This window comes from Diachasmimorpha longicaudata, chromosome 13 (assembly GCF_034640455.1).
Source record: "Diachasmimorpha longicaudata isolate KC_UGA_2023 chromosome 13, iyDiaLong2, whole genome shotgun sequence".
NCBI classification, from domain to species: Eukaryota; Metazoa; Arthropoda; class Insecta; order Hymenoptera; family Braconidae; genus Diachasmimorpha; species Diachasmimorpha longicaudata.
This window is the reverse complement of record NC_087237.1, coordinates 3,935,993-3,958,928: the sequence shown is the minus strand read 5'-3', so window position 1 is coordinate 3,958,928 and position 22,936 is coordinate 3,935,993. Positions and strand designations below refer to the sequence as shown.

At 38.9% G+C, this 22,936-nt stretch overlaps 3 protein-coding genes and 2 non-coding genes across 9 annotated transcripts in view; all 5 read left to right on the top strand.

The window, feature by feature from the left end:
* LOC135168598 (probable JmjC domain-containing histone demethylation protein 2C) overlaps positions 1-10,958 on the top strand; it is a 97,723-nt gene extending 86,765 nt beyond the window's left edge. The window contains exons 10-16 of one of the 3 annotated variants that reach the window (XM_064132970.1): positions 447-818; positions 1,114-3,192; positions 4,055-4,265; positions 4,723-5,126; positions 5,593-5,800; positions 6,069-6,199; positions 6,433-10,958. In XM_064132970.1, coding sequence (XP_063989040.1) covers positions 447-818; positions 1,114-3,192; positions 4,055-4,265; positions 4,723-5,126; positions 5,593-5,800; positions 6,069-6,199; positions 6,433-8,439 — 5,412 coding nt within the window. In that variant the 3' untranslated portion in view covers positions 8,440-10,958. Of the gene's footprint in view, positions 1-446; positions 819-1,113; positions 3,193-4,054; positions 4,266-4,722; positions 5,127-5,592; positions 5,801-6,050; positions 6,200-6,432 lie in introns of all 3 variants that reach the window. The other 2 variants (XM_064132969.1, XM_064132968.1) reach the window with 2 other exon arrangements.
* On the top strand, positions 4,572-4,645 carry LOC135168968 (small nucleolar RNA SNORD36). Its single transcript, XR_010300126.1, has one exon. It is a non-coding gene; the product is annotated as a small nucleolar RNA SNORD36 (small nucleolar RNA).
* LOC135168969 (small nucleolar RNA SNORD36) lies at positions 6,294-6,356 on the top strand. The gene has a single exon (XR_010300127.1). It is a non-coding gene; the product is annotated as a small nucleolar RNA SNORD36 (small nucleolar RNA).
* A 1,006-nt stretch (positions 10,959-11,964) lies between the features above and the next one.
* Positions 11,965-16,646, top strand: LOC135168423 (uncharacterized). The gene is made up of 4 exons (XM_064132597.1): positions 11,965-12,140; positions 12,463-12,729; positions 13,056-13,297; positions 13,516-16,646. The coding sequence occupies exons 2-4, from the start codon at positions 12,503-12,505 to the stop codon at positions 14,304-14,306; spliced, it is 1,260 nt and encodes a 419-aa protein (XP_063988667.1). The 5' UTR covers positions 11,965-12,140; positions 12,463-12,502; the 3' UTR covers positions 14,307-16,646.
* Positions 16,647-16,798: 152 nt separating this feature from the next.
* Positions 16,799-22,900, top strand: LOC135168422 (branched-chain-amino-acid aminotransferase, cytosolic). 3 transcript variants are annotated; one of them, XM_064132596.1, is made up of 7 exons: positions 16,799-18,917; positions 19,894-20,013; positions 20,091-20,300; positions 20,460-20,690; positions 21,488-21,797; positions 21,983-22,137; positions 22,322-22,900. In XM_064132596.1, the coding sequence occupies exons 1-7, from the start codon at positions 18,897-18,899 to the stop codon at positions 22,511-22,513; spliced, it is 1,239 nt and encodes a 412-aa protein (XP_063988666.1). In that variant the 5' UTR covers positions 16,799-18,896; the 3' UTR covers positions 22,514-22,900. The 3 variants fall into 3 exon arrangements, with proteins under 3 accessions (XP_063988666.1, XP_063988665.1, XP_063988664.1); XM_064132595.1 differs by lacking the exon at positions 16,799-18,917 and adding an exon at positions 18,960-19,648; XM_064132594.1 differs by lacking the exon at positions 16,799-18,917 and adding an exon at positions 18,960-19,693.
* Positions 22,901-22,936: the final 36 nt, after the last annotated feature.

The following is a 22,936-nucleotide window of genomic DNA, read 5'->3' as shown; positions in this document are numbered from 1 at the left end:
ATTCAAAAAATTATTCACATTATTCTTTTTACTCCTACAAATTTTTTGAAAGTGAAAGAAAGTAACTAATCAATCAGCGAATAAATAGACCCAAATTAGACGTAATCTTAGTCGCTGTTAAAAATGTCATGACCGGACAAACTAGAAATAAAACATCAATTTTTAAAAATTACCACTCCCTGAATTTCCGTTCTGCCTTTACGATCTGTTTAACATGTCAAGCACATTAATTCATCAAATGTAATGTCATCCAGCGATTTATGCAGATAACTTCCTCGTTCTATTGCACACAAGTTTCTCAGTATCTTAACGATACCTTGATATAAAAAAAAATCACCATTCATTTTCCTGCTCCTCATTAAGCGAACGAAGGAGCAAAAAGAACGCTCATTTCCTTATTCCCAGTTAATAACACACATCGATGATTGCAGTATTGATTGAAGTAGGTATCTTATACTCCGCAGAGAAGCATGCAGTCTGCCTCAATGGCATGGAACAGTTTTATTCCACTGCCACCACCTGGAAGTAGATCTCATCCAGCTCCACCACCCCACAGTGCCTTGACCGGTCACAGTGGACATCATCATCCAGGGGGTGCAACCAGTCACTCAGTGACTGTTGCACAACAACAGCAGCAGCGAGAGAGAGAGGAAAGAGATGCTAGGGAGAGAGAACGCGATGCACAGGCTAGAGAACGTGAACGTGAACATTTAGCAGCTGCTGAGCGACTCCACAGACAGGCTGAGGCGAGGGATCATGCGGTTGCACAGCAACGAGCTGCTTATTATGCAGCCACAGCACCATCGACAGCTCAACAGGTCAGTGGATATTATTAGTTTGTCGACTGTTGAAAATTTTTCATTGAAATTTCCGGTTACATGTGTCTGGAATTTTTGTCACGTAATAGTTCCATAATCTTTGGGGAAAAGTAAAAGAAAAGAAAGGATGTAGCTAAAAATTTTTTTTTCAATGGAGTTCTATTGAAATTTAATTCCAGAATTTTGCTTTTCTTACATAAAATTGAGCGTCAGTATTTATCCAATAGTCTACCCGCTCGTAAAATGCCCTAAACCTAGTGGAATTACTTAAAAATAGAAAATTACTCCCCCCCAGGTATTGAGACCGTCGAGTGTACCGACCAAAGTCGAGTATCCACCGCCGCCAGCTCATTCTCGAGCTTCAAAAACCTCTCTGCCAGTGGTGTCACATCACGACAAGCCCCAAGTAGTGGGCCCCCCTCTCCCAAAAGCCGAGCCAAACGTCAGTCTGTTCAACTACTCGGCCTATCAAACCCAGCCCACGTACATTCACGAATTAAAATCTAAAAATGATCTCCAACACAAAGCAATACAGGGAAAACCATTGACCCACGAGCGTGATCATCATGGTCGAGAATTACTGCCAAATCCGCCCCCTCTTCTCCCGGATCACAAGAGTTCAGTCATAGTGAAAAACGAGGGTAGAGAGCACCAAAAAGTGCCGCCCCCGCACTCGTCGAGTCCCAAAATGATGTCCTACTTGAATGTCCAACAAGTGGGTCCCCCCCAACCCCAGCACAAGAGTGGTGTTACCTACGAGTATCGCAGTCCAACGCAGAGCCCCCATCACCTCCATCACCTGGACAATCTCCAATCCAAAGGGCTACCGAGTCACCACAGACAGCCACCAACAGGTCCAACGTTACCCCCAAGTCCCCATCAACCCCATCCACACAATCGTCAATCACCCCACGCTCATCCCCATCAAACTCCCCATCCATCATCCCCAGAAGCCCGTTACCTCAGCAGGCCGGAAACTGGTCTTTCTTATGCGCCACCAAAATCCACATACTCCTATCCCCATCCACCAAATGCCTCTCCCACATCCCACTACCCCCCAACCCCCGGCTCAAAACCAAAAGTCAGTAGTCCAGCACCACCTCACATATACGGTAAACCAAATTCTGGAATAATGACTGGTACACCAGTATGCCGAGCTGAACCTGTTGTAACAGCAACACCACTACCACTCACCTCAAAAGCAGGTAGTTCGCCTTACCAGCAAGTGCCTCATCATCATGGGGCGCCACATCTACCCCCACCAGCTCATAGCCGTGGAACAGTTTACGATTCGCGCTTTCAACCGTCTCTACCATCCTCAAAGCTACCACCACTTCACAGTTCACCGCCAGCGGCATCAGTTCCACGACCAGTTGTCACTCATCCACATCATTTGACGCCCGTTCAGCCAATTCATCCGGCCCCCATGAATACCATGCACACAAATTTCCAAACACAACCGTTGGATTTGGGAGTTGAGAGATCCACTTCACCGAAAAGAAAAGCACCAACACCAGTTGATGGTGGGCAACCAGTGGCACTTGAGTGTAAAAAGAGAAGAACTGAGGAGCCACAACAGCCACTGTCACTGCAGTGCATTGGACCTCCTGTTTTGTCGAGGGTCAGTGAGCCTAGTCCATTGATAGCATCAGCTGCAACGTCTATAACGACCGTTGTCAATACAGCATTGCTACCCCAGCCCAGTAATCAGGAACGTACTCTTGTTTCTATAAGTCCAGCACCGAGAACAGCCAGTGGTGATGGGTCTGTCAGGCCGGCAAGCACTGGTAGTGTTGGATCATTGAATCCAACGTCAAGTGCAACACCAAGTGCTGCCCCAAGTCCAGCACCAGCCCCAAGTCCACTACCCCAAAATCCAAGTCCAGCGCCAAGTGCTGCATCAGCACCTGGTACACCTGCCAAGGGAACTAATCCGACTAATACTGATAGTGAAAAATCCAATAGTCCAGCGCCAAGGCCACCGAGTAGAACCAATTATCCAGTTCACAAGCTCAAAAAGGCATGGCTACAGAGGCATTCAGGGGAGGACGCTACTGAGGACAATACTGGGGTCGTTGGCAGTGGTTCTTGTGTTACGTTACCCCTTAATATTGCACAAGCACCGTCACAACCGCTCAATAATAAGGAACGAGAGAGTACGACTACTAGTCTAACAAGTGCCGTTAATTCTATACACAATATCGGAAGTATGGCGGTTAATAGTATAAATAAGAGTAAAGTCACGGGGAAGAGTGGAAGAAAGGGGGGAAATAAGGAGATCAATGGGCATGGCAATGACAGTAAGGGATTGCAAGAGGACTCCTCGAGCAGCGATCCGGAGAGAAAGTCGCCGCCCAAGAGGAAACCTCCCAAGGTATCTATTTACACAGACTGGTTTTTAGTTTTGATAAATGATGGGGTCTTTTAGGTTAAGGATATTCAAGCCTGATGTTGCAGCATGAAAAGCTTGAAAATTGCGTAAAATTTATTTTTTCAATTAGAGCATTACCTATAAAAAATGCATAAAAGTTGAATCAATAGAATATATTCCCCTAAAATTGAGTTGTGCAAAATGTTAGGTATAATTTATACGCTAAAAATCCTTCAGTTGCAATTTTTGAGAGGAAACAATATAAACGTCTAAAAAAATTAAAACGATTAATGCATGACGATGTTCATAGCGCTTTTTTTATGCCTCTGAAATGTTGATGTGTCACGTAAAATAATGCTGAACTACTTTCGCATTTGAATTTTTTCCGCCACAATGCGAATCACTCGCAGCGCCATTGGATTTTCTGCCATTACGTCGCCTCACGTACTCACGTACACTGTTCAGTGCAGGTGGCGAGAAGAAAGTCGTTGCTAGGCTCTAGTTTCGTTGTGCCTCGATAAAATCAATTTGTCGTTTCTATTCGTAATAAATTCAATACGAAACAAATCCAAGCAGTTCTTCAACGTTTTTGATAATGGAGTGGTCGCATGAGGTAAAATACACGGGATTTTGTTGATTGATTTATTCAGAAGGGCATTTCTAACCTCAATTCTTTGTCTGAACGCGTGCTACAGTTACATCATTCGATGAATTCACCCAATTCAACAACAACAAATTACATATATCCATCTTTATATGCTTGAATTGTTTTGTACAATTAGTTTTACGTTTATTGAACGCTAGACATTAGATCGTACAAGAGCATGAACTTCCTGACTACTTAATAATCTGTGCCCTGTGGTAGGTAAAACGAAAGAAGGGAGCTGGACGGAGACAACAAACACCGGTGGACGACCAGCGCAGGAGGAAAGAGGATAAACAAGCCAGCGGCGGTGGGGCTGGGAGTGATTCGAGCAATGAGAGTGAAGCGGGATCAGCAAGTGATGAGAGTGAGACTATTCAACCTACTTCTAGGAGGCACCCAACTACGAACTCAAATAATTCATCAGAAAATGGTAATTATTATTCCATTCAATTGCATTTTTTTAAATAAATTTTGAGGATATCCAAGACTTTCCATTTAATTTTACAAATTTAAATTTAAATTATTTAAACGACATTACAATTTCTTTGATATTTTTTTTATTGGTACTTGTTCATTAATGAATTCATTAAGTTTTCTGCCTGTGAAAATAATATGAAATTATATTATAAAATCGCAGATCTTTTTTCATGAATTATTGATGAAGAATATTTCCTCCAGTTTATTCTAAATTGATAAACAATAAACCATGTCTCAATACTTGGATTACCTCTATTCTATTTAATGATGTAAACATTTATAAAGATTGAATAACCATGATGTTATATTTCGAGCTTTTTAACCCTGAAAATTTCCATTCACTCAAAGGAAACCTCCTTATTCCAAAAAGATAAATGATGTAATGGCGAAATGTTTTCTCTTCCAATTAGGAAGTAACAAGGAGCCACGCAAGCGTGGTAGACGACCAAAATCATCAAAGGGAAATGAAACTGGCGGCGAAGACCAACAGCCACGTCAAAAAAAAGAACGACGCGATGAGAGCACTGGCAGTGGGGGTGATGGACAAGATGGTGACAAGACAGATCCATTTTATAAACCATCAATTCTCGAGTTGAAGAGAACTGGCGACAGTTGGTTGCAGGATAATTCGTGCTTCACTGTTGCACCGAGATTAGTAAAGTGTCGTGAGTGCAGAATGACACCAAATCAACGACTGAAAACTCAACTACCGAAGAATATATTCTGCAGATTTTATGCATTTAGAAGACTGCGATACATAAAGAGTCAATTGGCGATTGCAGGGTACAGTGATCCACACAAAGATGCCTCTGAGGTTTGTCATTATTTGTTGATAACATTTAAAAAAAATTTAGGATTGTTGTCTCTCTCGTTTATTGAAAGGACTAATAGGATGATAATTACATTTATCTTAACGACATTTTGAGGAACATCATAAGTCGATAAACAATTAAAATCTCATTAGATTTAGAATTTTTTTATAGCATTTTTTTCCTGTCACAAAACATTCCTCCAATATTTTTGAGAAAGAAAAAAAAATCGTAAATTTTGTTCTTCGTGACGAGTGAAATAACGAAGTTAAATAGAGGAAGTTGATCCTTTTTATTTCGATAAGAACTTGCTGACGGAAACGTCGCGTAATTAAACCCGATAATGCAAAAGCCACGTGGCCGTAATTTTCTCCTTTCATTCGCATTGTTCCAAGCGTGAGTCACTCGTAATACTGTTACGTAATTTAATCCAGTGTTAGTCAATACTAAACGATAATATAAATGTTGCAGGATGACCTTCGGCTCTGGCTACCTGGTAATCACGAGCCCTCCACCAACAGCAAGGACGAAAAAGCCGAAAAGAGTGAAGATGAGAAGCCAGCGGATAAACAACCGTTGGATCTTGAAATGGCTTGCAGATTATTGAGGCAGGTTGGTGATCAGTTTTGTGATCTTCTTCATCAGGAGAAAAATGCACTGCAGGAGCACATGGCCGAGGGTAATTATCAAGATTAAATCTGAAAAAGTATTTCCCTTACGTTGATTTGATTTATGAAACGATGAACTTATGTTAGCATTTCATTCCATTTTATTTCATTTCAACTGTTACATGTTGACTTTGATATTCTTGATTCAGTATTCCTTGAGTTAAAAATTAATTGTTAGTATTATTTTATTTAAGTTTATTTGGTTCGCATGAATTAAATGCTTTTGTTTTTCCCCCAATTTGTTAATTGGCAACCTCACAGCGAGTTCGGGGGTTGTAGACGGAACAGTTGCTTGGAAACGAGTCATTCAGGGTGTCCGAGAGCTGTGTGACGTCTGCGAGACAACACTTTTCAATTATCACTGGACTTGTGGTCGATGTGGTTTCGTCGTATGCATTGATTGTTACAAGGTAATTAATTGTTTTTTCATATCTTAAATCATTGAGGAAGAAATTTTCGTTATAAGAAAAAATTATTGGTGAGACTTGGATCACTTGCCCCCAAAATGATGAACAAAATCATAATTGAACAATCATGATAATAAAATCACGAGCTTTTTAACACTGAAAAAATCCTCTCAAACTATCAAAATCATTACGAAGTGGACCCAAATAATTAACCAAAGAAATTAAAATTTCTTTAGGGCCGAAAGGATGGAACAATAAAAATTTGGGGAGAAGGTGGAAAGGGTCGTGACGACTTCTCTTGGTTGCTCTGCACAAATCGTCAGGTTCACGAGCCAGAAAGACTGATGCTAACCCAAATGATAGCCGGTTCCAGTCTAACAAAAATCGGACAAATGCTCCACGAGGCGCGCGCCGAGTGGGGCATACCCCAGCACTGCAGTTGCTCCATAGCAAAATCAACAACAGCCCAGTTGAACGACACCCTCCGTAGCCTGGTTAAAGGTGAACCTGTTACTCTCAACGGTAACATCAAGCAGGAGCTGATGAAAGACGAAAAGAGAAATCAAAACGACTCAAATGGAGGATCAGATGCTAAGACAAATGGTGAAGACAAGAATTCACCTTTGAATTGGCTGGCTGATGTAGCACTGCAGAATCAGGATAAGAACGATAGTGGCTCGAGTTCAGATTCCGATGAGGATCGTGACGGTAATTACTCGACACTGAGGGAATTACTTATCAGGCCCTCTCACAAACCGAACGGCAGTGGATCGAGATCAAATTCTCCAACAAATTCACCAGGTAATACCAATCAAACTGGCAACACGAGTCAAAATAATACGGTAAAGACAGGTAAAAAATCTAAGATGGACACTTTAGATGAAGTGATTTCAAGTGTTATTGAGCACAGTGTGAAGAAGGAAAAAGACGGTATTGATAATGACGATAAGCCACGTGAGCTGAAACACTTTGTGCGAAGGTACAAGTGGACTCAGCATGGTCGTGAGCCCCTGCCAATCAGAATAATGACACTGACTGAGAGCAAAAGTCTGTATCCAGATGTACCTCACTCGTGGTTGTGCGATGGCAAGCTACTGAAGCTTAACGATCCCCATAATATCAACAACTACAGGATATTCCAGGATCAGTGGAAGCGTGGACAACCTGTGATTGTGTCTGATGTTGCTAAATCACTTGACATGGAGCTCTGGCATCCAGATGCCTTTGCACGAGACTTTGGTGATGAGAAAAATGATCTTATCAACTGTATGAATGGCAATTTGGTGCCAAATCAGCCCATGAAAAAATTCTGGGAGGGTTTTGAAAATTTCTCCAAGAGGCTAAAGGATGACAAGGGCAATCCTATGCTGTTGAAACTCAAGGATTGGCCGCCAGGCGATGATTTTGCTGAACTATTGCCCTCCAGATTTGCTGATCTCATGAAAGTCCTTCCATTGTCGGAATATACACATCGTGATGGACGTTTAAATCTAGCTAGTAGACTACCATGCTGCTTTATAAGGCCTGATCTTGGGCCGAAAATGTACAATGCATATGGCTCAGCAATGTATTCAAACAAAGGCACCACAAATCTTCATCTTGACATTTCAGATGCTGTCAATGTGATGGTATACGTAGGTATACCTCAGGACAGCGATAAAGAGCAGCACATTGCTGAAGCACTCAGGGCTATTGATGAGGCTGGCTGTGATGTATTGACAAAACGTCGTGTGCGTGAGAGGGGCGAGGCACCTGGTGCACTGTGGCATATTTATGCAGCGCGTGATGCTGATAAAATCAGGGATTTACTGAATGCTGTTGCTATTGAAAGGGGTGCACGACTCGAGCCCCATCATGATCCAATTCACGATCAGAGTTTCTATCTCGATGGTAAATTAAGAAAAAGGCTTTATGAACAGTATGGAGTTGAGGGTTATGCTGTTGTACAGTGTCTGGGTGATGCTGTTTTTGTGCCAGCTGGTGCACCACATCAAGTCAGAAATCTTCACAATTGTATTAAAGTTGCTGAAGACTTTGTATCACCTGAAAATGTATCACACTGTTTTCATCTTACTCAGGAGTTTCGAGCACTGTCCGATACACACACTAATCACGAGGATAAATTACAGATTAAGAATATTATTTATCATACTGTTAAGGATGCCCTTACGGTACTGGCTAATGCCAAGGAGGAGGCAATCTCGAAGCTCAAGGGAAAGGTCGCGGTCAAAGAGGAGACGTAGTTGTTGGGTCGATGATCATCTGAGATATATTCAGCGTCAGATTGAACTGACTTTTATTTCTTGTTTGATGAATTACAAGAAATTTTGGTGTTTGGAGAGAGTGAGAGAGAGACCTAGGAGGTCTCAGTTGGTGCTTCAAACACGGAGGAAGAATGGAATGGGCCACAACGTGGTACATTAAGGTGAATGGATTTGTTTGTCCATTGGGAGGAGGACCACACGCCCTAGTTTGTTGTGATATAAATATTTTTGACGAGGATTTAATTAGTGGAAATACCTTTTTTTTAATTTCGATATTGGCTGAGCCAATGGCGGTAACACGTTGTTCATCCGTACGGTTATCTCTTTCACCTCGATTATGATTTATCATCAGAAGGAAGAATTCAACGTTTTTCTTTATGAAACCAGTTCTTTTCATTTTCATTTATGGTTAAGGACAATGAAGTCCCTGAGATTTAACACCACTTTCTTTTAGTAGTTTCTTTTTTTTAATGTGGATTCGAGGGGCTCTGGCCTCTGTCCGAACTATTATTGTGATACCAGAGGGTCTTTTGGATCATAAAAATCATTTGTAATTAGTTATATCGTGCCTGTATCCAATACACACTGTCTATTCTATTATAATTGTAGATAAATGATTTAATTGTAGTTGTAATGATAATGATGATATTGTAATAAATTCCTTATGGTTGATTATGGAAAAGAGAGTGTGAAAGTGTGTACAGATTAATGAACTTTGTGCAATTTGACGTTATTTACCATCGTATTGCCCTGTTGGACTTATTCAATATGAATGAATAAATAAATCCGTGTGACTGTCAGATAGAATTTTTTTTTGGTGAATTTGTTTGTGGGTTTTTTGAAACATTGATGAACACTGCCTCTAGAAGGAAAATTCACGTCCAGAAAATTTTTGTTTTATGTTTAACTTTTTTTTTTATCATTGGGAATTTCGGAAATTACAACTGGTACATGACAAAATGCCGTCCTTACTGAATCTGGACATGACGTTTATTTGTTAACAATTCGAGGCACAATTTTGGAATAAATTTAGCTCGTCGAGAGTTATAGCTGTACAATGGGTTTTATGTTACTGTAAAAATTATAAAATTTTTCAAAGTGCCAATGTCGAGCGGGGGTGGTGCTTATAGTCATTGATAAATTATTGAGAAGAGTCTCGATGTAGTTCGGACGTAAAGTGGAAGATAAATGACTGGGGCTGAGTTCCTATACATTTTTTTCCTTCTTCATGTCAGTGATAGCTATAGAATATACTTTAGGCTCAACCTTTCCTTTCGTGGGGGGATTGGATCTATGCTCACTGAGTCACAAGAGAAAATAAACAGGAAGTGGGGCAGAATGGGAATTCCTCTCAAATCTTTGAGAAGTCAAGTGTTTTTCGTACAACTCTTTGTCTTACTCAAACAAAATCGTGAATAATGAACGCGTCAGACACATTTAAAAACGTCTTAATATTTCATTTTTTAAGTAAAACAATAGGTGCTTAATATTTTTAATCAAATTGTTTACTCCATCAGTATTGTCAATGAAAACAAATGCACTGAGTCATGGTGATGGGGTGTTAGAAGAACCTGGTGTGCCCCATATCCTGTGCAGCAGGTACGATTTATCGATTTCGTTGATCTCAGTTACTTTCTAGCGAATACAACGACTTGATTTAATTGATATTTAATGAGAGCTTTTTCGAATTTTTCCCCTTCTTAATGAACGTTTGAGATAATAATGTGAATGGAGGATTCGGTACACGTGTATAAAGAATGTTAGGAGAAAAGGGAGAGATGAAACAATGTTATTGGTGTATTATCAGCAGCAGCAGGTAAATTCGTTGTTTCGTCGCTGATTTCTGTAAATATTAGACTTCTTGTGTTTATCAGCATCGATATGTATACTATACATATATAAATATGAAGGAAGTAGGTTATAAGGTCTATGTACACACTCCAGTCGCTGAGGATCGAGGGAATTTATGAAAACATTAATAATTTAGACGCGTCTTTAAATAGGTATGTTGTCATTATCATCATTAATATAATCATTATCATGGTTTCATTAGAACAAAATATAGAATATTTCAATGTTGCTGAATATGTGGAGTAGGGAACGAAAAATGTGGAGTAGAAAAACTAAAAAAAAAACGAACGTGAGTCGGTTTTATTGTCAACTGGGGAAAACTAAATGACTGTTTGGATGTTAAATAAATGGAGTACGTGAGTGTGAATAGGGAGTGAGTGATTGGGGGTGATAGTGGGTTACGAGAGACAGGTGTGGAATTACATATGGATTAAGGTGTATAGTGTGTACAGTCTAGGGAAAATCGTAATTAAATGAGTTAGAGGAATAATGATTACCTATTGCCCAGTGTCCTGGATAACCATCGGCCGACCCTTTCTCAAAGTCATGGCAGTTATGATAACCGCGGGCCGGCGGAGGTTTGAGTATAATTTTTTGTACTGTGTAAATGTAAGAATACGTTTGAATAAGAAATGTTTATATTATAACATATATTTTATTTATTTCAACAGTACCTTGGTCCATTTTTTTAACATTTTTCATTGGCGACTGGTACAGCTGAATCTAGTTTCAATTAACGTAAATTTCATTCAACGTAAAAAATATAGAATAAAAGCTAAAATTGATTCTCAATAAACAAGTAATTAATTTCAATAAATTTGAGAGCTTGGATTTAATACCAGAGAAGACAGAATTTATTTTTTTTTGAAAGTCAATCAAAAAAATTGAATTTGAATAAAGTGCTTATCCCGCTACTCCCGACGCGCTCATGTACTTCACTCCAAGATGGTGGAAGCACTTGTGTCTCGTGTCCCGAGATTATAGGGGACATTGCTGACACTTGTGGGGCGGTTTTAACCGCAAAATTTCGTAGCGGTGGCGCATGAAGTACGATAGTGATCGTGCCTGTCGGTAAGGCATTATCATGAAGTACGTGGCATGCAATTTGTGCTGAATTTGCGATTCTTCTAAGGCTCCGAGAATTTTCTAAAGTCAGTTCCTGTTCTCTAAAGTTTGTACTGACTTAAAATATGCCGATAGTTTCTCACTAGTTGACTAGTGTTTCGACAAAAAGAATGCAGACTAAAGCAGAGGCTCACGTCTACGTTAGTACTGACCCCGGCGGGGAGAGCCGCCACCGTCGGTTCTGGCGGTAAGCGACCTGGAAATTCGCCTGCTAATTAAAAAAATATCTGTACGATCACAATTTTTATTTTATTGTATTCGATGATTGGGGTCTGGACAAACGAGCAAACCTCTATATTCGTGATCCACAAACGATTCCCTACAACACTAGATGCAGTTCAATTAAAACAAGTTCATTGTCCATTTTTTTCCGGTCAACATCATGGGAATAATTAAAATGATGGTTACTAATTATCCATATGGCTACAAACAAAATCAATATATGTACAATGATGTACTAACGATGTACAATCATCCACATTAGTTGGTTTTTCCATTTTCAACCCCCCATTGGTTAAGTACATTGGGGTCGTGCCTATCACGAAAACCCAATCTCTACGTCAAAAAAAATGTACTTCAACTAGTGTTTCACGTTTTTCTGCGATTTCTACGGGAAAAATTATACAAAAAAAGTCTCAACGGGATGGCAGTCTTGGTGAACCTTCCTCAATCCCCCGAAAGTGTCGAAAGAACCGAGTATTTAGGTGGGTTGTTATTATTGAGAGCTTTCCAACCGTGTAATTTGACACATCCTCCCTACGTGATGAAAGTTTCTAATCGAACTCAATGTATTGCCATCAGAATTCTTGTCTACCCCCATTGAATAATCACGTGCATTGTATGGTAATGAGCTCAAACCACACCGGAAGTTTCAAGGCTTCCCGAAGTGAATAGATCACTGAATAATTTACTTCTCAGTTCACTCCAAATGCGCTAGTCCAACTGGTTTTCGGCGGAGCATTTTTCCCCCCTGAATTAGCTGCAGAAACTCGTTTTAATCGGCAATTTGTTCGGCTTTAATTGCAGTGAAATGATCTGATATTTCGAGTGCGGATCGTACTGAGTCATGGCCAGGAGCCAAAAATACGGCAACGAAACGCTGGATGCGTTGAACAAAGGCTGCCTGGATACCTACGATGCTGTTGCTTGTGGACGTATCAGTGTACTCGTTGTTATTAGTGCAGTAACTTGTTTCTTTGCTGTACTCAAGATTGTTAAGTACCATGCCTACAAGCATCCCCAGATGCATCATTACGTTATTTTTTATGTGTCTGTCATCCAGTGTTTTGTCTGGTGAGTTGATTACATTGAGAAAATACAGATTGTTGTCATTGTCAGAAGAAGGCATTTGGAGGGGAAAAAATCGTACACTTTCAGGTTTCACTGAATATTTAATGAGATCCAATGACATTTAGAGCAACACCAATACGAGAATTGCATCATTTATTAAATTTTTCAATTGAAATCATGAATGTTGCACCAATAATTTTTTTTTATTGCTATTTACTAAATCTCAAACTGAAGAATAGATTTACGTTAATTTAAAAAATTGTCAACAGATAATCCCCAGGTGATTTGATGAACTGATAATTTGTTAATTAACACCCACTAATTTCCAGTGCTGCCAGTGCAGTATTTGGCATTCGTTACCCTCAACTGGACTTTGCTCCGAGTTTCCTGAAACTCCTGCAGTTCATTCTCATTTGCCATCTTCACTGGTCAGTGGCGGCCAGGTCCAGACATCGGGATGACATCGTCCAGCACGTTGTCAATCCTGTATTATGTCTTTACATGTTGTACTGCACTACTGTAGTGCTCATGGGCATGGTGGACATTAGTGGAACTTGGACCGAGTGTTTACGTGAGTAGAAAGCATTGTATATTTATTTCTATCCAACAGGACCATTTGAAAATCAACACTAAAAAAATTTCCTTTCTTGTTCGCTATTAGATGGGAATTGAGAGATATTTTCGCTTTCAATAGTGATTGCGTAACAATTTTAAAATCTTTAAATGTCATTGCTGATGACAAATAACAGGTTTGAAAGCATTACAAATAACTCAATAACTAATAAACAGGTCCCTATTGGCTAATGTTGTCAAGCGCTGACTTCCTCGCCGTCCAAGTGTTTGCAGTGGTGGCTCTATACCTCACCCACAACAGTGAGCACACAATATCCACTCTGATGCTGCCAGCCGTGAGCTCCCAGACACGAGACTTGTGGCTTGTCACAGCTGTCTACGAAGTTTCAGCTGTTGTTTCAGTTGTCTTCGACGCAGTGATGTCGTTCATGGGTAGAGAAGAGTCTGGTTGCAGTGGAATCTACAGTCACGTGCAGCTTTACTACAGCCTTGTCATGTCCACAGTCCTGGGTCTGAAGTACTTTCTGCCCATGTGGACACTCCTATGTGTTTTCCAGCCATCGCGGGTGAAATCCAGACCCTCAGAGGTAGCACTCACCTCGCACTATAACACCGATGGCACCTGTTACAATCAGTACAGGAGAATGTTCTTCAATCAGAATGGAAATCCTGGGAGTGTTCAGTATCCAGCGATTCCCTACTCATCGGATTCGCCAATTTATGGAAGTTTTGGTGATTTCTCTTGCACCGACAGCTCGCCAGATATCTCCCCCAGCATCGGCCGATACTGGCCTGGAATGGAGGACGAAAATCAGGGATCTTACGAGAAGCACTTCATCAACGATGGAAAATTAAATTTGGAGACTCAGTATCGCATCGATCAGAATCGCCAGAATTTGGAGAACAGTTTAAGAATGCACGAGGCTGATGACAAGAAATCCCAGAAGAATAATCTCAGTACGATTAATGAAGAGACTGGAAACATGATGGAGAGCCCACGAGACTGACCAGCGTTTTGAGGGAAGTTCCATTATTTCTAGATTAATGTCGGAAGTGAATTGGTGAACTAGGAGTATTTGGATGAGCTCCAATTATTGATGAATATGTTTTCAATGAGGAGAGAACGAAATTGTTGTCTGAATATTTTTTTTAACCGCTCCATCCTTCTACAAAAAAATATTCATAAGAGCTTTTCTTTCTATTTATAAACTGTCCAACGATAACTGACTCCAACTGAGATGTACTCATCCTAGTTCAACAATGCACTGCAGACATTTTTTTGCGATAATTACACGTAGAAAATGTTTCATAGAAAAACGATGGGGAGTTTACTTAATATCTCGAGATCTGAGGGGGGCCGGAAAATTTATAATTCATCTTTTTGGTGAAGTCCCTCTAGAATATCCCAGGAATCTCGCCACGTTTTTCTGTGACATTTTTTAGGCCCAGGGGAAATGATCACTCGATACTTTCTCGACGCTGAGTCAGATGATAAACAGGAAATGGTTCTGTGATCCTACTGACACCAATAACGCAAATTTCTCAGATCAATCATCAACGTTTCTTTCTTCGAATTAAATTAAGCGATAACTGATGACTGTAATAATAGCTTCATTGTCATTCATCATGAGTCAGGAATAATTTAGTTGCATCACTGAGAATATCAAAAAATTGAAATTAGAAAGACTTCTTTAAATTTCTTGGCGTCATATAAATTAATTGAATTGTATAAACATGATTTGAATGTTTGAATTATTCGAATGGTTCCAATTATCAAATAATTTACTTGGTAAATTGTCTACTCTCTTTCCATTTCAAAATTCTCAACGAAAAAAGACAAATTCATAAAAATTGCTCATAAAGACACTTATAAAACTGCTCACATTCTGGAATGCGTGAACATTCACAGGATAACTGATGGCTAGAGTGAATGACAATTGTGAAATTCAACAAAATCATCACCTCTTCATTCACTGAATTGTTTGTCGTTGTCGTACGACAGAGAGATTATAATCATACACATAAAATCTAAATAATGTAAAGACTGTAGACTGCAGTCGATGGCAATAGACGCAGACTAATGCGCGTCGTGCCAATTTCATGAGACTGTAATTGTGGAAATTCACGTTAGAGAGTCAACGTCCTTGTTTATCGCCATTTCCAACATCTCTGGATAATCTTCATCATGAAAATAGGTTTTAAAGTAGTCGAGGTACACAAAGAGCAACTGATCAAGGATTGAACAACAATGAATGAAGCGACTAGGGTTCCCCAGACCCTGATGATAAAGCAGCTGTTTTTTTAAAGATAAAACTGAAAGATTTTACATGGGACGATGCAACCATCCTTCCAAATGCTGTGATGAGAATTTATTTATCGAATGAAATGACCATTATAGATTTACCCATATTTTATCACCGACATTTCTTCTTTTTTTATATTTCTTTGGGAAATTGGGAGAATGAGTACTTTGGATTTATTTAATGTCAAGGATTCATGGAGTCATTGATAAAGCTCGTCTTTTTTTTCGCTGCCTACTCTCCCATTTCTGGTTTAGGTAGCGTTGCAATTCTCGTTGATAATCGTTTATCATCCATATACACTCAAATTATTCGCAATAGGGCTAAGAGTCACTTATTAATAGAGTGATAATCTCATTATTGTAGTGGATATTTACAACGAAGTTAATCTCAGTAGAGAATTCCTTAGGATCAGCTACGGCACATCACATTTATGATATTTCTCAACGAGTCGAGATGCATTTTGACAATTTTTTATTGTCTGAAATGCTTTCGTTTGTCCGAGAGTAGAAGAAACTAGCTATTTTATGTTAATCAAGTGTTTGAGTGTGAAGAAACTGAGGAGATGCTGTGGAATCATTTATTTGTTTGCATTTGTTCTTTCTGAGTGAAGATATGTAATGATCGTGAGAATTTTATATAAGAAAATGTGCCAAAATTTTCAATGTCGTTTACGATAAATCATTTAGAGAATACGAGGAGAAATTGATCGACTTGACTTTGCATTTCGTATTTTAAATCACATAAAATTGTTCTATTTTTTTAACTATTCAGGGACTCTTTTGAAGAGCCATTAATGCGTCACTTTTTGTTGTATTTTATCAATTTTGTAAATATAATATTTAAGCGTGGAATTACGTTATACAGATTTGAGTTTACAATTGTAATGATATTCGACTGGAGGAAAAACCGAATTTTCGGAGTCTCTTTGAGCGTAGGAATAAACGTAGTTGTATTATTTCTGCATCAATGTTTCGTTTATACTCATAATTTGTACATAAATCTTCGTAAGAATTTAATAAACGTATAGTGCACGGTAGGCTTAAATTATTCGTCGATTTTTTCAATAAACAAATGTACGCAAGCACCAATTTTGCAGTTCAGCCAACGAGAAGCTTCGAGAATGCATTCAACCCATCCTCTTATCGAACGTAACTCGGGGGGGAACAATAATATTTTCTCATGATTACGCGCATGGTATAATCATTGTTTGTGATTACACGAGTGAAAACATTTGAAAAATATGATAAATCCGTCCTTCAATGTTTGCGATATTACAATTGTTTAAATTCACCTCCCGAAAGGGAAATAAATAATGTCCCCTTGTCAAAAGACTTTCCACGTTTTCAACAGAAAATCATAGTGAATCATAAGCATCGCTCGTTTTATTGATACGCATGAGTAATGAGGGTAGTGTGGGTTCGTTAGCATGCGAGTGAATAATATTAATCAGCAGTCGAGTTGGAGAGGACTAAAGGACAAAATAAATGAATTCGTGTGAACCCCAGAGACTACCAAATTGGGCTGATTATGACAGGTGTGCACACGAGCCACTAGAGAATGATATATGACATAAGTACACAGAGAAAGATGTTCTCAAATAAATGTTACACGTTTCTAAAAATTTGGTTTTCAAAAATTATCAAGGGAGGATGACGTAAACTTCAAACATAATAAAACCCGTATTTCTCAAACTAAGAGAGATGGCTAAATTCATATGAATAATTTTTTTATAGCTCTGATTTTTCTCTATAAAAAAAAGTAACGAATCTGCTGTGAAATTCGAGTCTCCTCAAGTCTGAAAAATATCGGTCGATTCGTGTGACTCATATCTTCCACTAGTTTCAGCTTCATAAGCACGTGTGCGAATAAATTTACCGTATCGTACGATACTCGAAATTTTCTCAAATTATCAGCCGCGTGAACCCACTATCATATGTACACTTCTAAGAGTAGTGATTACCGCCTTTACTGCTGATAAGTAAACACACATTTCGATATTATCGCGAAGAAACTATTGGATTAAAATGATTACTGGACGATATCCAACGATTTAAAAAGATCCTTCATAAATGATCACGAAATCATTTTATTTTTCGTTGATAAAAATTTTCATTTTAGAATCAGTTGACCCTAGGTTGCGTTTGGAGAATGCCGCGTTCGTAATTGGAATGGAATAAAGATTTCAAATCAATTGCAGCCTGATTGTTATATATTTATTTAATTCCATACTCCATATTGAATGTTTATTGTATAAAGGAATATTGTGACGATAAGAACACTTGTATTTCCCAGTCCCTAGAGAAACAACAACAGAATTTGTTCCATCGTATGATTTTACCCCTCCTTAGCAAGAAATTCCAGAAAATATTTCTCCATCGCGAACAACAATAATAAAGCGTGTTTTCCATAAAGAGATGCATCATACGTCTATTTGCCCCAATTAATATCAAGGGAAAAGCGTTCGAAATAAAATACGTAATATCAATACATTGCTGAGCGCAACCCCCTTATCAATCTCCTCGCTATCATTCCCACATTTTTATTGCTTTAATTATAATGTAATCCCCCCCGCACCTTTCGCAATGGGCTATTGATTCTGTCTTCCCCCTTCGGTTTTTCTTCTCATCCCAATCATTTATTTATGCGATACCTTATCTCTTATACGTCAAATATGCCCATGTTGTCAAAGTACTTGGAGTGGGGATTGACAACCGTCATTTATTCTATATTCATTAGAGAAGAGCTATCAATTCCAATGGCTCCAATTCTTCATTCACTCTATTGAATGCTGACAAAATAGATATATATCGTTGATTTTTCTTTTTGCAAATACCTCTATCTCTCTCGAATCGTCGATCTCCAATTTATTTCACTACCCCCTCCCCCTCCCTACTCTACCCTCCTCTCCAAGACTGATAAATAAAATATTAGCCAGTAGTCGATTCAAATTCATTATTCGGCGAACGACGCGACCTTAATTAACACAAGTGCCCTCGACTCAGACTTTGTGGTTTCAATTTTATCGTAAAGTGAACAACTGTTAACAGAATTACACACACAGTGTAATTACCGGACCTTTAATTCATTAATTACAGTGAAACTACTTAATCGATATTGAGCTAATAATAATTAATAATTTTGAGATCGTGAATTACTTCGGATAATGAACGCAAGTTTGTTGCGTTGTTACATCGATTCTGCTGTTTATAATTTTGTTGCTACAATTATTATCGAAGTGGAGTGCATATTCTGATAGAGGATTTCATTTCGACTGATTTATTTTGCAAAGACAGGATGGTTCATGCGATGCGCAAGGTAGGTTCGGGAATTTTTAAGAAAATACTTCGGGATTTTTCGAAATTATTAAGGGTGAAAGGAACCCGCCACAACAACCGCGGGATTTTTAAATGTAACGCGCCTTCTTAGTCAATACTGTGAATAATTTCCATTAATTTAAATACGTTAACTAAGAATGACAGTTCTAACCACGCGTTTAATGATTGTTGATTTTCGGCTTCTAAGTAGTCCAAAAATTAAATGTTTAAGGATGTCAAGCGCACCAATTTTTGAAGATATTATAAATCTTCTAATAAAAATAATCGTTAATTAAAATACACGAGGAGCTAATGTCCACCGAAATGTTTATGTCAAAATTAAAAATATTATTTGAAAGAGAAGCATGCGAGATAAAAATAGAAGGCAAAAAAGGTCCTCAAAATCCTCGGCAGCCCTTAATCCAGTTTACATTCTAACCTAACCTCTCTTGAGCGGAATAGTCTCAATGAAATTCTGGGTCAAATGATTGGGGATCAGGCGATGTACGTGCTTCGGAGGAAATTGAAGTGGGGAAGTGGTTCATGAATTATAATACGATGTGTTGTCTTGGGTTTTGCGTATTATCAGAATTTCTGGGCTTTCGGCGCGTGGGTCACACGTGCGTGTCAGCCAGACCGGTGTTTTCGAGGCGATGATAAGGTTATGTTTGTCCGGATGAGAGGATACGATAGATGTTAACTGCGAGCAAATGCTTCAACATTTATATAATAGTAGGCATTGCTAGGGCTTTTGGAATTATGGGTTGTAGGCGAAAGGTATGGTTCACACGGCCAGGAGAATATTTCTATTGAATTAGGTTAATTAGGTTGATTAAGCGATTAAGATTTGATGGAGTTATCCACATTTATTCTACTTAATAATGATTGCAAAAAGTAACTGTGTAAAAAACTTACCTTTCCCTTTGTCACAAAAAATAATCTCCAATTTCTTATAAATATTATTGTCTGTGCCCCAGCTCCTAGTTCGAGGGAGTCTTTTGGAGCAAATTCTGAAGAATGTGCGGTACAGTTCATCCCTAAAAATCAGAGACCAGGAATTGCTGCCAACAGATCCAGAAATCGATCGTTCATTCAAAGTACGTGAATTTCCACCTGTTCAAATATTGCTACAAAATGTGATCAATCGATTAATTCATGAGATCTTGTTTTTCAGTACTCAGACATGTCGGTGACACTAGCACCGCCTCACAGGCTCCAATCAAAGCCAAATGTCAGTGATCTCAGCTTTGGAAAATACTTCACGGATCATATGTTCAAGGTTTATTACTATGAGGCCCTTGGGGGATGGCAGACACCCGAGATAATGCCTCTAGAAAATCTAGTCTTTCATCCTGCTGCTAAAGTACTTCATTATGCCATTGAAGTGAGTTCAGACATCACTTAAAAAACTATTCGTTTATTTATGCATTTATGGTATAGCCTATTACAATGGCCTAAAAAAAGTTATAATATAATCCACACTGAGGGAAAACTTTGTAAAAACCAACGACAAAAAAAAGTAACCGGAGATTAATTTCCCCAGGCCTTCGAAGGCCTAAAGGCATACCGGGGAGTGGATGGAAAAATCCGGCTATTTCGTCCCGAGCTAAACATGGTGCGTATGAATGCCTCAGCCAGGAGGATGGGCCTGCCAGCTTTCAACGGGATAGAGTTCATAAAGTGCTGCTCCAGATTAATCAGTATAGATCAGGAATGGGTGCCTCATTCCGAGTCCTCCAGTCTCTACATAAGGCCAACGATAGTGGGCATTGACGTGAGTAGCCTAACGATAATCAAGGAACAGTCATTTCGCAATTATTCAGACAATAGATTGTAAACCGAACAAAGGTTGAGGGAGATAATCATATTTTTCAGCTCGTTGGCTTGAATTATTATGCTGCGGGGCCTATTTTGAATGCTGCATTTAGAGCCATTCTAGTTTTTCATTTTGTTTTTGTTCTGTGGAATTCTCCATCTGATGAACTCGAAGGGAATTCCCTCGAGGGCCCCTAGAGATCGAAGAGACAGTCACACGAATAATTACGATTTCTTGATCTCCCTTGACATCCAACAATAGCTTCGTTGCTATCTCAATTTTTTTTCATCTTTTCTTCTCTCGATTACGTTGCGAGTTCACCTCGAGAGTTATCTGGAGTGATTCTACAGCTGTATTAGTTTCTCGAAAACATTTGAGATATTGTATAATAGGGGAAACGTCCACTGATTGAGCCAATTGATGAATTTATTTAGAAATACCATTCCATGTGGATTACTTTAATCAGATGAAATTTTTTTTTCATTTACTTTGTATCAGTACATCAATCTTCACTCCCACAATCATGAGTTGATAATTCTCACTGATTTTTCTTAGACAAATGGTCAACTCCTTTCGATCTTGCTTATCATTTTCCGATAAAAATAATGTCACGTCTTACTTTCAAGTTCATTTTCAAAGTTCGTTCATAGATGCGACATTTTCATCATCTTAAGGCTGATGTAACCATGCTTTTGCAGACTTTTCCACAGATAAATGAAATTAAATAATGAATGTTTGGTCTTTAATGTCGACAGCCGACCCTGGGAGTTGCTTCATCCGAATCAGCACTTCTGTATGTGATCCTCTGCCCAGTGGGTTCTTACTTCGCTGAAAATAAAAGTACAATCGGGGTTTCCTTGCTGGCTGATCCCAGGTACACGAGGGCATGGCCAGGTGGCTGTGGAGATAGAAAAGTTGGTAGTAATTACGCACCTACCATTAGGGTGCAGAAGGAAGCTGCTGAAAAGGGATTGCAGCAGGTTCTCTGGCTCTACGGGGAGGATCATCAGGTGACGGAAGTCGGAACAATGAATATTTTCATGTTCTGTATCAATGAGGCCGGAGGTGAGCACTCGAATTTATCCCATTGCATTGAGAAGAATAATTATTTTGACCAAGTTGTTATTGTATTCTGAATTTTTCAGGAAACACTGATTTCTGTTATCCTTTAAGATGAACTTCATGCTTTTAATAATTAGCAATTAATCGTTTTACGTTTCCATAGTTTCCATTGGTCATTCATTTTTCAGAAAGGGAGTTAGTCACACCACCACTGGAGGGTCTCATTCTTCCCGGAATCACTAGGGCCTCGATCTTAGACCTCGCTCAGGATATAAATGAATTCAAAGTCAGCGAGAGGATTATTACAATGAAGGAAATTACTCGACTGGTCACAGAGAACAGAGTAAGCTCTCAAAATATTAACACACACAAATGTAAATAATTGGCTGAAGGTCCTCGAGCCTCGATAGTCAGTTGCAAGTTCGACATGTCTCGAATTTTCTGATTCTACTCTGCTTTAATTCTTCATCTTCTCTATTTTGTTCTTAAGTTGTTTTAATGGTGCTAATTATTTCTGAATTTTATAGTTGTTAGAGATGTTTGGAGCTGGGACAGCCTGTGTCGTAAGTCCAATCTCCTCTATTGACTATATGGAACGGCGACTACACGTACCCACGTGCGATCAACCAGAGCCACTCTATAAAAAATTCCTGAAAGCCCTCCTAGACATCCAGTATGGCTACGTCCCAGGGCACCCATGGGCGTACGAAATCGACTGAGAAATTTACCTCGCGACATTAAAAAACCATTGATATTAATTTGAACAAGGAATAAATATCAGCATCTCATCTAGTGCTCGTGGATACTAGAGTGTAGTGATTCTTCTTCTAATATTTATTGTTATGGAGACAGTCATTACTCTGACATATTACCAGTCTTGAGGACGTATTGTACATAGTTTGCTCCCAACGAAGTGATTATGAACGAAGATTTCTCCTTGATTGTGTAAATATTGAGATGCCATTAATGCGAAATTTATTTATAATGAAATCTTATTAAGTGTTGATTTTTTTCCAATCAGGAATTGTTGTGCCTAATGATAAGCATGTTTTTAGTAATTTAAAGTAGTATGTTTAATGTGAAAATATATAAATTTTTATATAAAACCTTCTTCCCTGAAAATTACATTATTTATTTAAAAA

Coding starts and splice junctions, on each gene's coding strand:
- LOC135168422 (XM_064132594.1), top strand. CDS start 19,610: ATGTTAACTGCGAGCAAATGCTTCAACATTTATATAATAGTAGGCATT. Junction 20,691..21,487: donor CAACGATAGTGGGCATTGAC/GTGAGTAGCCTA, acceptor TAATGTCGACAG/CCGACCCTGGGAGTTGCTTC. Junction 21,798..21,982: donor CTGTATCAATGAGGCCGGAG/GTGAGCACTCGA, acceptor TTCATTTTTCAG/AAAGGGAGTTAGTCACACCA.
- LOC135168423 (XM_064132597.1), top strand. CDS start 12,503: ATGGCCAGGAGCCAAAAATACGGCAACGAAACGCTGGATGCGTTGAAC. Junction 12,730..13,055: donor GTCATCCAGTGTTTTGTCTG/GTGAGTTGATTA, acceptor ACTAATTTCCAG/TGCTGCCAGTGCAGTATTTG. Junction 13,298..13,515: donor AACTTGGACCGAGTGTTTAC/GTGAGTAGAAAG, acceptor ACTAATAAACAG/GTCCCTATTGGCTAATGTTG.